The 14,069-nt window shown below is 38.2% G+C and overlaps 1 protein-coding gene across 2 annotated transcripts in view; it reads right to left on the bottom strand.

The window, feature by feature from the left end:
• The window catches only part of fcho1 (FCH and mu domain containing endocytic adaptor 1), a 45,660-nt gene that overhangs the window by 30,898 nt on the left and 693 nt on the right, over positions 1–14,069 (bottom strand). For both annotated transcript variants that reach the window (XM_029501020.1, XM_029501021.1), the window contains exon 2: positions 2,826–2,876. In XM_029501020.1, coding sequence (XP_029356880.1) covers positions 2,826–2,852 — 27 coding nt within the window. In that variant the 5' untranslated portion in view covers positions 2,853–2,876. The remainder of the gene's footprint in view (positions 1–2,825; positions 2,877–14,069) is intronic.

Genomic DNA, 14,069 nt, shown 5'->3' with positions numbered 1-14,069 from the left:
CAAGTGACATAAAAAAAAAAAAAATAAATTAAAAATACATTCACATATATGTATACCCCCAATCATAAACACAAGACATTTAATATATATAGAAATAATTATAGTATTGCTTGAAAAAAAAAAAAAAAAAAAACAAGCCACTGGAGAGTTGGAAGCCCCTGTGCTCACAAACACCACCATCTCTGTTCTGCAAACATACTTGTCCATTAAGTAAGACTGCTCTACGGCACTGGGATCATAGAGGGCAGTTTGAGACCTTACAAATAAATTATTATTAGCACTCAGTTTTAGCTAGGACACAAATACGCATTCCGCAATCATAAGGAGCATTATCCTATATAGGGGAAAAAAAAAAAAAACTGAAACTACATTATGGGAGATATCATGTAAGATATCATGAGACAAATCCTCATTGCAGGTTCTGTAATTCTTCCAAAACTTATGTCATTGTTGATGTTCATTGTCTTATGAAGCAAGGAAGGAGAAGTAGGACGCACCTGAAATAGATGCACCAGGTATGCAGGTACAGAACACAGAGGAGAAAGTGACAATAAAAGAAGAAAGAGAAAAAAAAATGGAGTGCTTTTGTAACAGCAGGCAAAGTCACTTGGGGATGAGGGTCGCACTGGAAGGAGGAAAGAGAATTTCTACTCCAATTTACACATTTGTGGAAATGGTTAGACACACCCGGAAAAAACCTCCAAATTAAGGTGCAAAGGAGCCATCCTTGTAAAAAAGTTGTACTGGTTGACGCCTCACTGAGTCTTGTAATCGCCACATTTTAAAAAACATTCACATCTACCCTCAGGTGACCCCAAGAACTCGAGTGATCACGACTCAAAGGATACGGTGATAGATTTAGGTCAGAACAACCTGTTTACCAGTAAATACATAGAGCTTTGCCCTCAACTCCCTCCCTCCCTCTCACCACAATGCTCTGGTATGAGGTCTGCATCAATGCTCAAGCCTCACTGATATGTCTCTCAGTCTCCAACTTAACTCTGCCCTCATTTATGAATAAGAGCCATGGAGAACCATTGCTTCAGATGTTTTGGTAGGTTTTCTTTTTCCAAACAGTTAATTACCAACTAGTACTAACCCCTATCCACCCCTAAATAAATCCATCCATCTTCTACCGTTTTTTCTGTTTCCGGGTTGGGGGGGCTGCTGGAGCCAATCCCAGCTCACATTGGGCAAGGGACGGGGTACACCCTGAACAGGTCGCCAGTCCATCACAGGGCCAGCGCACAAAGACAAAAAGAGACGAACAACCATTCAAACTCACATTCAGACCTACAGACAATTTAGAGTCATCAATTAATCCAAACATGATGTCTTTGGACGGTGGGAGGAAACCCACACAGACACAGGGAGAACATGTAAATTACACACAGAAAGGACCAAGGCCAGGAATCAAACCGCACAAAACAACAGCGCTAACCACTACACAGCTGTGCTGCCCCCCTGAATAAATAGGTAAGTAAATAATTAAATAAATAACATGAAGATGCAGAATCTCATTAATCAATGTAAGCCTGTGATAGATGGTGACATATTTAAGGATCACACACAAAGCTTTGTTTGAAAGGGCTTGCCATTTTCTAACAGTGTCTAACAACACCACACCACATTATCCTGCGTAACAAACATAGTTCATCAACAAAATTTTCCAAGAAGCATTGTTATGAAATTGGATCTGAAACTTAAGTATTGCATTGCCCCAAGTGACAACCTTTTAGTAACTAAAACTATAGTTAAATAGAGTAATTATAGAGGTTTGAGCAGTGCAGCTTAAAAGCTAGTGCAAAGGCTTCAGAAAATAAGCATTTACATGCTGTAACATTGCAGGATGAGACATGATTGCAGGTTACAAGAATAACCTGAATGAAAATATTTTCTATTCGCCAGAGAGCTGAATACAAGACCGACTTGTTTTGCAAGTAAGCACGTTTACGTGCAGTTTAGTTGAGCTATGGTTATAGCTTGGTAAAGCCATCTCATAGGACCTATGTCCTTGTCTCAGTATAAGCGCACGGGAGTGAAATCGATTTATTTGTTGAAATCATGTCCCCTCCACTACGATAGGTGGCGATGTGCACTCTTTCAGCTTGTGGGTAATGAGCCACTACCGATTGACCTACGTCACAGACCACAACAGAGGTGGAAAGAAAGAAAAAAAAAAAAAGACCAGTGAGCTAGCAAGTCAGCCTCTGTATCCATCCAAAAAATGTTTGATGCATAGCAGTTGGTCGGCTTCTTTTGTCTGACCTCCTGTGTTTGCGTTTATGTTTTAAATGCCGTTCGATTTCCGGGTCATAGCTTAGCGCGAAACCTTAGCACATGTGCAGATCACTTCCTCCAGCTCCAGTCCGACTGTCTGCATATATGCAGCAGTAGATCGACTTTCAATCACATTATCTGGGTGTGTTAGTCCGACAACTTTAAGTTCGATTTCAGTCCAGCTAACATGTTTACGTGTACATTAAAAATCCAATTTTGGTCGGACAAAGACAATTTTTTTTTTTTTTTTAGGTGTCACGTAAACATGCTTAGCGAGTGTGGGTGACAACATCAGACGCCTTTAGCATGTACCTGACAGGCAGCAGGGAGCCAGAAACTTGGCTGTTAACTGAGAATATAAATGAAAAGCTCAGTGTCTCATAGCTGTGATTCAGCTAGAATAGGTGAGTAAGTCATATGGAAATGAAAACTTCAGCCAAGAAGAGCCGCACAAATACAGCTTCTAAATAATGTCCAGCATTATATTTTCATACTATACTATAACTTTTTTATTCCAATTTACAAGCTTTTAAAAAGGTACTTACCCAGAAGTTGTGCTGAAAAAACGCCATCTTCACTCTGAGATTCACAGCAATCTGTAATAGAGAACTGTGTTAGAAATTTGGCTGATAAAAAAAAGATTTCCCCTCCAATTCAGCTTGACCTCGGTTTTCTCCACATCACAGTCTAAGTGCTGGTGAGATAAAGAGATAAAGAGGGTTCCTTCTAATAATTTTTATTTATTTTTTATTACATTTTTTTGTTTGTGTGTGTGGGGCTGAGTGACAACATTGAACGTGAATTTGGCTGTATGAAACTAATGTACAAGAGATCACATAGAGTTAGGGAGAATGGACTGAAACAGGCTAACATCAGGCCAAACACAAAAACTGTCAATTTGTGTGTTATGTCATCTAGAAATATTTAAAGACTTCAGTTTTCCACTGAGAGAAGGGGTTTACAGCAGCTCTACAACTACATCTTCAATCTTGTAGCTTGACCATTCTTCCTCAGCTCTTTGACAACTCACATTGTTCATGTCTGCAAATTGCACATGAACAAGCTTCCAGAAAGCCCTGGCTTTATAAAAACTCCTGTCTCCTGTCACTGACACTTTCAGTGTAGGAAGAGGAAACTCCAGTGGGAGAAGAGAAAAGCTTCACAAATTACGACGACAAAGTTGGAAGATGGAGGAAGCTGCAAAATAAAGTATGGAGGAGGAGTGACAAGGGAGTTGGGGGAGGAGAATGAAAGAGTACAGGGGAGAAAAGTTAAGTCCATTGAGTGAATTAGTCTAAAGGGATACCACTACAGGTGGGCATTATGGCTTAAAAATAAAAGCATTTCCTTCTTAAAAACAAATTACAAATCAAAAAATAATTGTTCAAAATAAGCCACCACTCATCTCTTACCTTTCTCTAAACTTACTTAAGAAAACAAAGCTGTGTCACACATGACTTGGTACAAATTCAGCAGAATAAGTTATTATAAGAGCTATGGCTTGATCTTTCCAACCCTGATATGTTGAAGGCCATTTCGTCAGTCATACATACTAAGTCGGACTATTACGCCAAGAAGACCTAACACTGTATTAGCTCCATCGACTTATTTTAGCCATGACAGAACATAACACGTTTGTTCTTCAACCTTTATTTAGCCAGGTAAAAACACCACAGAGGTCAACAACCTCTTCGCAAAGGGAAACCTAACCAGTAGGAACAGCAGGATTGCGAATTCCAACAGGACAATATAAAACATATAAGGGAAAACACCACAGTACTTAAGTTATGTGGGGAAAAAAAAAAAAAAAATCTAATCAAATCAAAACACATTTCCCCCAGGTCTCAGGAGGATATGTACACTAAAATATAGTGAAATGCCACAAAAAACAAACATAGTGATTCAAAAAAAAGATGTTTATGTTACAAATTTCAAGATGGCACATGTCGTGGCAACAGTTTATTTGATAGAGACCATTTTTAACTTGCTAATGTTGAGCAGCTGCTGAGTGTATACCTTATGACCCTATATTCACTCGAACACACACATTAAAGAAAGGCACATGCAAAAAGAATACAGGAACTTGGTTGAGTCTTTTCCCAGACAATGATGTGAAGGTTTTTCCCAGGGCTTCCATTACAGTGTTCCTGTTATCTGTTATTCTGCTGGCTCCATGTGTGTGTGCCTTCCCTGTCTTCCCTGTCTTAGCACAGGTTCAGTTCTGGCCTGGTGACCTGGCATCAGGCAGCAGCAGCAGCAGCACAAATAGAAACAAATGCAGCAATACTTCTGCAGCGTAAACACACACACACACACACTCATACACCTCACAACTTGTTAATTAGCTCAGCAGCAGGACTGGAGGCCCCTGCAGACAGCACTGTCTTTGGCAGAGCCGGATAGAAATATTATGGAGAAAGGCTAGACTGGTTCAATATTATCTTTTATTAATTCCAAGAGGGGATACGTTTAGTATTTCTGATTCTGAAAATGAATAAAGTATTTCCGATTATGTAAAAGTCAGGCAACATATCATGACTGACAGTTGACGTGAACAACACTATCTCTTTATCATGGCACCTGTTAGTTGGTGGGATATATTAGACAGCAAGTGAAAATTTTGTCTTCAAAGTTGATGTGTTTGAAGCAGGAAAAATGGCCAAGCGTAAAAATTTGAGCGAGTTTGAATTGTGATGGCTAGACAACAAGCAAAACTGCAAAATCTCCAAAGCTGAAGCTCTTGTGGGGTGTTCCCGGTCTGTAGTGGTCAGTATTCAAGGAAGGAACAATGGGGAAACGGCAATGCACGTGGGGAACAAAGGCTGTCTAGTCTGGTCCAACAGACGTGCTAGTGTAGCTCAAATTGCTGAATAAGTTCATGGTGGTTCTGATAAAAAGGTGTCAGAATAAACAGAGCATCACAGTTTGTTGTGTGTGGGGCTGCATAGCAGTCAGCGTGCTCATGATGACCCCTGTGCACTGCCAAAAGCACCACCAATGGGCACGTGAGCATCACAACCGGAGCACAGAGCAACAGAAGAAGGTGACCCGGTCTGATGAATCACCTTCTGATGGACTGTAAGAATGCATCACCTAAAATGGGATAATTTTAGTCTGGTGCCCAGTTGTAATATCAACACAACAATATTTTGGGCATTAATGATGGGAATCAATACATTACTGGACTAAAAGGGTTGGCACCTGTTAGGTTTTTAAGCAAATAAATAATAACATGGACCAAAAAAAAAAAATCTTTTGATGATGTGACATGGATACTAATAATAATAAAATAAAAACAAAGAAAAAAAGCAAAACACCCAACATAAAACTACCTATGCAGGGGGACAATGGTCCTGACCAATCCACCATATGGTGTTTAGGTAACCAGAAAGGAGTGACAGAGGGAGGATGGGGGATAAACAGACATGATGGTGAGAAAGACAGAAGCCACTGATATTCCTCTTCTGACAGCTTGGTGCACCATATTGAAGGATATTGTAGCTCTGAGCTAATTAACCATTTTGTTTTACCTCACGATATTGACACTGCATGATCCACAAACACAAAGACTGCGGGAGCGATACAGCAGGACACCATATGGATACAAGCCACAGTGGGATGTATAGATGTAGCTGACATCCAACATTCTCCATTTGGCTTCAACACGCTCAGCTGAAATCAGCTCTCAGGCGAACAAAGCTCAGAGAAGAAGTGGGACACACTGTGACCTTGATTCCTTATTTGTGGAAGATAATTTCATTTATTTAGAAAAAATTCATTCCTGTCATCTCGGAAATAATAGAGTTGCGGCCTCAATTGTTGCCTGTTAATGTAAACAACATGCAAAATTATAATTGTAAGCTTGATTTAATTAAAAAAATACACTGATGTCTGTTATCAATATTTATTAGAAAAATATATAAAATGCTGGCAGGAAGAATAAGTACAAAGAGTACCAAGAATGGAAAATAAACTTAGAAATCTTTCAAAGTTTTATTACTCATTTCATGGCTAGAAAGTCAAAAAATTAGATTTCCAAAAAATATTTTTGAAAATCAAATTTTTTGACTTGACTTAATATCTTTGAACTAACTTTACACTACAAAATAGGCTTATCATCTCATTATTGTGTAAATATATCGTAACAAAAGCACTTCAGCCACATTAAAGAATATGAAATGTGCTCTGGGTTGCTACAGAACACACAAAAAAAGAGAGAGTGAGCCACAATGAAAACATGTTTTAGGGAGAGGCTTGCTTAAACTTCTATGGTGCCTCATCTTCAGGCTTTCAGAATATTCTGCTTCAGCCGGCGGACAGAATTGATTGAATTAGTGAAAAGTTTTCTATATTATCAATGGACACACACTAATCAACTTCTTTCAGCCCTGCTACCCTTACACAAAGATGGCTGCTAAGAAAAATTAGGACTTTTTAAAAGCAGATGGGGAGCTGTGAAAGAAAGTCTCATACATGGACAAAAACTGTCCACAAACTGGCCCTTTTTATCCTTTAGGAGGAGGATTTGCTAACAGACCTCTCTATAAACAAATGGAGGGAAGGGTATTACAAACTCATGTCGTCTAGCTCTCTTATGGGCAGGTGACAAGATGAGAGGGGCTGATGGGGAATTACTCCCAGTATCAGAAAATCTTCATAATCCATTAAGTTATTAATTAAGAAACACTAAAAGTCTTAGGTCATATTAGCAACTCTGTGAACAAGCTCATACTGCCGATGTTAGGCAAGTATGATTTTTTTTTTTTTTTAAGTGCATAAGGTGCAAATATTGCTGCTAAATTTGGCTATACTGTGGAAAAAACCATGAATGAGGGCTATGCCCTATATATAAAATGCCATTGCGATTTATAATAGATGAGGGGATACTTCAGGCTGGATCTAGGTGGCAGACCGACTGACAATGCAACAAAAGTTAAGATACTGACAGTTCCATCATTAGAATCACATAACAGAAATTCATTAAATTCAAAATGTACAAAAATCCATTTCGTTAAATGGATCTCTGCAATTTCATTTTGTGTTTTAAGTGCTGGAGGAGGTTTTTTGTGTTTCTTTCGTTATGTGGCTCCCACTCTGCCTTTGTACTTGATCTTCTTTCCATGGCTCTGTGAGGTCAGCATGGAGAGTGGGTTTGATGGATTGACGGTAATAAGGGCAGACTGTGATAAAACAACATCTAACCAATCTATCGGTGGACTGTGCATCCTATTAAACACTACGTGGGCCACTTGAAAAGGTGTATGTCTTAGACCGTTTTATCTCCTGTGGTACTTTGGACAAATCACCATAATACTTGTCTATGTTACAGGACCTAACAATAAGGAAGCCACAGAAATTAGAACTGACAGCTTCCAAAGTGTCTCAATCACCAGATAAGCCTGTCTGCACGCTGGGTGGCATTTATACATCTGAGCTTTAGCCTTAGCTACTAACTGGGCTAGTATGCAGTGGGCTGAGGCTATTTCTGATTAGGGAGCATGGAGAGGCACTCACTAAATTGCTTAATATGACTCTTAGGGGGAAGTAAAACCGGGCTTTTGGTCTGGGTCTGGCATGCTACATCAGTATTTTCTACATTGCAGCCTTTTGTGATTTGCCAATTGTGATTTTGATAAAGATCAAATTAATCCTTCAGCTTGACCTTGCTTTACTATATATATATATATATATATATATATATATATATATATATATATATATATATATATATATATATATATACATATACACACACACACACACACATATATATATATATATATATATATATATACATACATACACACACACACACATTTTTAACCATATTTGGGCAACAAATTAGATTGAAAGTAACTGGAGTTAGATTCGTCTGAGAAGACATTTTGCCTCTTATCAAGGGGCTTCATCAGTTCTGGCTGCATTGGTGTTGCTGGAAGACATTGTGCAGTACAGGTGAGAATGGATTTTAAGAGGCCGCACTGATTTTCTGGCCCATGATGATAACAGGCAAACCTTGATTCAAACAATTTCAGGATGACTGAGGCGTATGAGGAAAAATCTTGAGGGAATGGATGTACATGGGGTTTTATGAATTTGACAACAAAACTGCATACACGTGTTGCCAGTTTTGTGTGCATACACCTAAAAATACACAATTTAGGAACGCAAGTTATCAATGAATTAATTAATCGTTAGTTGATTCACCTTATTGATTGATTAATAAATAATTGATAAGCAGCAATTTCTTAAGAAACTAGTTTTTCCTTGGTAACAATAGGGTCTTTCTATTGGAATCATAAAAAGCTAAATGTTCCCTACAATACATAGAACTTAAAAAATTGCATGTTATATTCATTAATAAATTCTATATCATCATTTCACAGTGGCCTACAGTCATTTTTTGAGATATAGAAGAGTAAATTGTACGTAGAAAAATTAAAGTGTGGTCAGTGCTGTTCTCCCACAGCAAGAAGGTTCTGGTTTGATTCCCAGGCCTGGGGCCTTTCTTTTGACTGTGGGTTATTAAGATGGTACCTTAAAGTTTATGAGCTATTGTACTTGAACATGTAGAACCACAATCTGCATATTTGGCTTCTCTGTCATCATTTAGAAAATTTTGAAATGGCTCCACACTGCACTCCATTTTGACTGTGTCAATTTTGTGTTTTCTTGAGTATGCGTTGCATTCAGGAACATCAGGTGTGCGGGCATTAATAATGGTCAACAATTTGACAATTCACTCAATTTAATCAATAAACTCATATCAATAATTAATCAATTGTTAACATCCCTAACACAGATGTAGTCATTGGCCCCTGGTGTGAGGCACTGGCAGAGGCAGGACAAGGACAAACAAACTGAATTCATGGAGCAGCTCCAGTTTCATAGAGAAGTCTACTGCACTGCAGATTTACTGTCCTTCAGTATTAGTTTTAAACCTCATTTGGCAAAACGTGGAGACGGAATCATTTTGAGTCAGGCTTAATTTCCCCTTCACCACCCCTAACAGTCTGCTACACACCACATGCAGCAGCGTGGGATGACTCAGAGCCATGGTCGGTAATTTAGAGCAACACTTCACAGTGGATGTTTGGTATTTTCTTTCATGCATATAAAACCTGTGTGGGTTGATAGCTGGGTGACGCTCCAATATAAGCTGTTAGTCTACCTATACAAATGTCATCCAATTGAGTTTCTCTTTCCATATTTTTGTAATGCATGCCCAATAAAGAGTCTGTTTCTGAATGCACTTGGTATTTTAATGATCTGTTCATATTTTCTTTTATTTATTTTGGCCTCAATGGTATCATTGCTCTGGGTAACCGGGGACAACAGAGGAAGTGAAAAAAAAAAAAACCAGGAAAAAGCAAGTGAAACGTTTTTATGAAACTGCTATGTTAATATCAATTGGTGACTGTACCTTGCAATGTGTTATATTTATGTCAATGTCAAAGTTAGCATGATTAACCTCTTATGAAACCTGACATGTATTGATATATTGATGCTTTGATCGTGCCTTTTTTTTTTTTTGTCCTTGTTTTACTTTTCCTCTTTTTCTTCTATTGTCACTGGTAACTACATGCAATTATATAATCAGACTGCACACTTCTGACTTTTTGGTTTGAATTGCAACTTTTTTATTTGCATTGCAGCTTTTTTATTTGTTTTGTGGTGTCTGCAGTGCAGTGAACTTTCTCGGCCACCGTAAGTTTAAAATTCATTGGACCTAAATGCAAAGTCACATTAGGAAATTAAGGCTATAATTAAGTATTAACGGCTGTCATTTTCATAATCAGATAATTGGCAGGTGATTGGATTTTCTCAATTGATCTATTACTTTTGAATGTATAAAACTCAGAAAATAGTAAAAAAAATTGCCCATTAGGATCATGAATAGTCATCTCCTTTATCTTGATCATTGAGTTCAACTTCAAGCAGTTGGTCCAAATATGAGCACCTGTTGCTGTTGTTGTGTTTCTACTTTGAGGATCTAAAAACTAAATACACACATCTTCGAAACTGTTGTCTGAGAATTAAAAAAAAAAAAAAAATCTGCTCGGGTTTTGAGAAAAAATGATTAGCATTTTTCAATATTTTCTGCTGATCTGAAAAACATCCATAGATTGATGGAAAATAGAAATATTTCAATTCAGAATCTCATAACATAAATCTGATCAACTGCTCACATTAGAACCCTGGCCTAACTAGATAAACAGTATCCTGGTGGTGACTGATTGTCTAATATTAGAGAAAGGTAACTGCTGAAATCATGAACATATTCAGCACAACCAAAGCATCAACGCAAGGAGACTAAAACAAGAGCCTATACTTAAACCATGACACGCTTACACCAACAATCACAATACCGCTACCTTGATTGCAGAACTACACCCTGTATTTAATGACTAAAGCAGTACAGCACAGAGCTGTTCTCTTACTGCAATAAACAGGCTATTCTGTGAGCGTGTACTCCAACCTTTAGTGACTGAGACAGAAAGAAAAATAACAGTGAGCAAGCACAATAGATGGGAGGCTGTGAGAGAGAGGCACACTGATAAACACAACTCAGGCAGTCAGTTCCCCATTGTCCTAGCCTGAATGTGCTTTTGTCACTGCAGCATACAGCCTCCGTCCAGTGCAGTCTATGACAACGTGCCAGGCAGGCATCATTTCCAAGTGCTGGCATGACCAGCTGTGTTAGAGCAGAGCACTCGCCACTACCGCAAACATGTCAAAGTCTATAGACAGGCTCCAGACGAGCATGTTCGTGGTACTGCAGCTGTCATCGAAGGCAGCATTCAGTCTCTCCCTGCAGCACATTTTCAGTAAGGTGACGCAGAGGACTAATTTCTCTGTCTTTCTTGTAAACAACTAGGAAAATATAAGGAAGCATATGCATGCAGAAGTGACTTAATATGATTACACATTAGTGAAGTGAAATTCCCCCATTTTCATTTGCTACAGTAAAAAAAGGTTTCCCCTTGAAATCACTATTTCCCCACCCTGCTGTTAAATAACAATAAATATAAGTACTGCTGAAACAAACTTTCATTATTCCAGAGTTGAGACAAAAATTGATCATTTAAACAATCGGCAGCAAATTCATCTGCAACCACTTTGATAACCAAAAAATAAGTGTTGTTATACTTGAGCAAACATGTCCAATACTTCCTGGTGTAAGTTACTGAGAAGTGAGGATATGATTCTTTTCTTTATTATACCTGATAACACAAGGGATTTTTTTTTATTTTTTTTTTTTGGGACCATAGATCAGGTATCTAAAGCCCAAAGTAGCATCAGCAGACTGCTACCAACTGCCCACATCTGTAACAAATAAGCCAATTTTCATTGTTGATCATTCTGTTTAAAACTATTTGTTTGTTTAGTCTAATATATGTCAAAGTGCTAATTGCAAATTCCCTAAAGCTAAATCTTTGAAAAGGTTGTTTTGTCTGACCAACAGTACAAACCACAAAAATATATACCATTTGCATTGTGCATAAACAAGGATAGGCAAAAAAAGATTAGATACAGACAAAAAAGATGACACACTAAGTTAAATCCTAAGTAATCTCTGTCCTACTAAGTAAATAAATATTTTCTTTATTCATCTCTCTCTATCATTCTTGAGCACAGTCAAGTTAACCAGTAACCTAAAATAGGCCCAGGACCGTAGCCGATGGGGGACATTAGTCCTGCTCCTCCATCCTGCCCCAGGATCTTGCCATCTGTCATCAAGGGAACTTTCCTGGGATCCCCTCACAACTTCAGGCACAGGTCATGGTTTTACATGAAAGGGTTTCCGCACTATTCCCCACTCCATGGGTAGTGTAAGAAATTAAATGCTATGTAAATCAACAAGTATGAATCGAGAATACTAAGAGTTCTGTTTGTGCTTTCATTACATAACACGTTAGCTTTGCCGTTTCCTGCCTATGGGTCCTGCCCTAATTGGCAAAGATGAAGAATGCCTTACAGCCATCAAGCCCACATTTGAGCAGCTTCACATGTATAATTCATATTTGTCATGGGCACCATATAATGTGTTCCAGGGGAGCCAAGAGAGAATGAAGAAGGCAGATCAACAACAACTAATAGTAAAAAGATCCCTTTAAGTCAGATAGAGAAAGAGGAGCCATCAGGGAAGTTGAAGAGTCCAGCTAATACACTATGCATGGCAACAAGCATGTGCACATAAGCATTTGAATATTTATATCAAAGGAGTGTTGAGCAGGTTCTTGTCAAAGCATTGGCTTGACGCAAACACAAATCTCAATCAAATCCAAATGCAAAATTAGGAACTCTTGTTATTAGACTAAATTATTATTTTCTCCTCTCAATCCCCTCTTTTCTCATCAACATATCTTGAAATCTTGAAAGTGAATTACAGAATTTTAAATATTGGTCGGTAAATAACTGAGTTTGAAAATCTAAATGTGGTCATTCAGAATTTTCAACTCGTTATCTCTTTTGTCTGCACATCTGAAATGAAAGAAGGAACAAATCAACACCAGCTTCTGAATATGTCAGAGTGAAAAACATCTATCAGTCAGTGAAAGGGGAATTCCAGTCTGATGCTTCAGTGCAACCAGAAACTGCATCTCCTGAAAGAGATTCAGTGAAGCAGATTCCCAATCTGAAACATCTTGAATCACCAAAAAAAAAAGAAATCACCTAAGTTTTGTCTGTTTAGAAGCAGTTCTAAGTGGAGTCATATTTCGCTGTTCAATGGTGATGGCAAATGAACAAAAAGATAATATTTATGACATGTGACAGCGCACAGGCAGAGAAACAGGAAGTGCAAGAAAAGTAGACAACTTTGAAAACCAAGATATAGAATTCCTCCCTATGTAGTGTTTCAGAGCCAGACAAAATCTAAGTGTGTTTAAAAACTTGTCGCTATTTTATAACACAGACCATTTTTTTATGATTAGAGTGGTGAATATTAAAGCTCCAAACCTTAACCTGGAATTTAAGGAGCATAGCTGCTCTTTTGGATAATAGATTGATTTCGTGATGATACTGCCTGATATCAAAAATTTGTAGTATTGTTGATTCTGAACAGCTACAGAAACAATGAACATTTTCAAATTAAAAAAAATAAATAAAAATAATAATAATAAAAAGTGGGTCTGCTGTCCAACGAAGACAACCTGCCATAGCTCTAAGAATTCAAACTGGATATTTATAGCAGACAGGTTAATGTTTGTTGGCATGAACATCTCTCACAACATGTAACCTTCACACCCCTAACGGGTCTTTGATTAGCGATGTTCAACTGTACACACACAAGCCTAGTTCTAGCTTAGTTTACGGGCCTGACAAACAGCCATTGTTTTCACCTATGGCAGTTAAAGATGAGTCTAACCATTACATGTGTATGGATGACATCCAAACTATGAGAATGCGCATATGGATGTCAGTCAACAACAGGTTAGTATGGCACAGAAACGCCGCGTAACACACACTAAGCTGGCAGCTTGTTGGGTGTATGTTGTACAGTGCAGTCCATCAATAAGGCACCACTTTGGGATAGTGTAATGTTATATTCAACTTACTGTGACATCGGATTCTGCAGCTTTGTTTTGCTCTCAAGCATCATTGCCTTATTGCTTGGAGGTGTTTCTGTTATTTTCTCCTCCCCGTTCACATTAAATGACAAAAACCACCAGACTGCTCAACTGCCTCCTAAAGTAACATTCATAGAGAGAAGATCTCCTTCAGGTCTACGTTAGTATTAGTATTAGTATTGTGTGTGTGTGTGTGTGTGTAGCGAATGTAAGAGT

The sequence above is a fragment of the Echeneis naucrates genome, chromosome 4 (assembly GCF_900963305.1).
Source record: "Echeneis naucrates chromosome 4, fEcheNa1.1, whole genome shotgun sequence".
NCBI classification, from domain to species: Eukaryota; Metazoa; Chordata; class Actinopteri; order Carangiformes; family Echeneidae; genus Echeneis; species Echeneis naucrates.
This window is presented reverse-complemented; position numbering and strand designations above follow the sequence as displayed.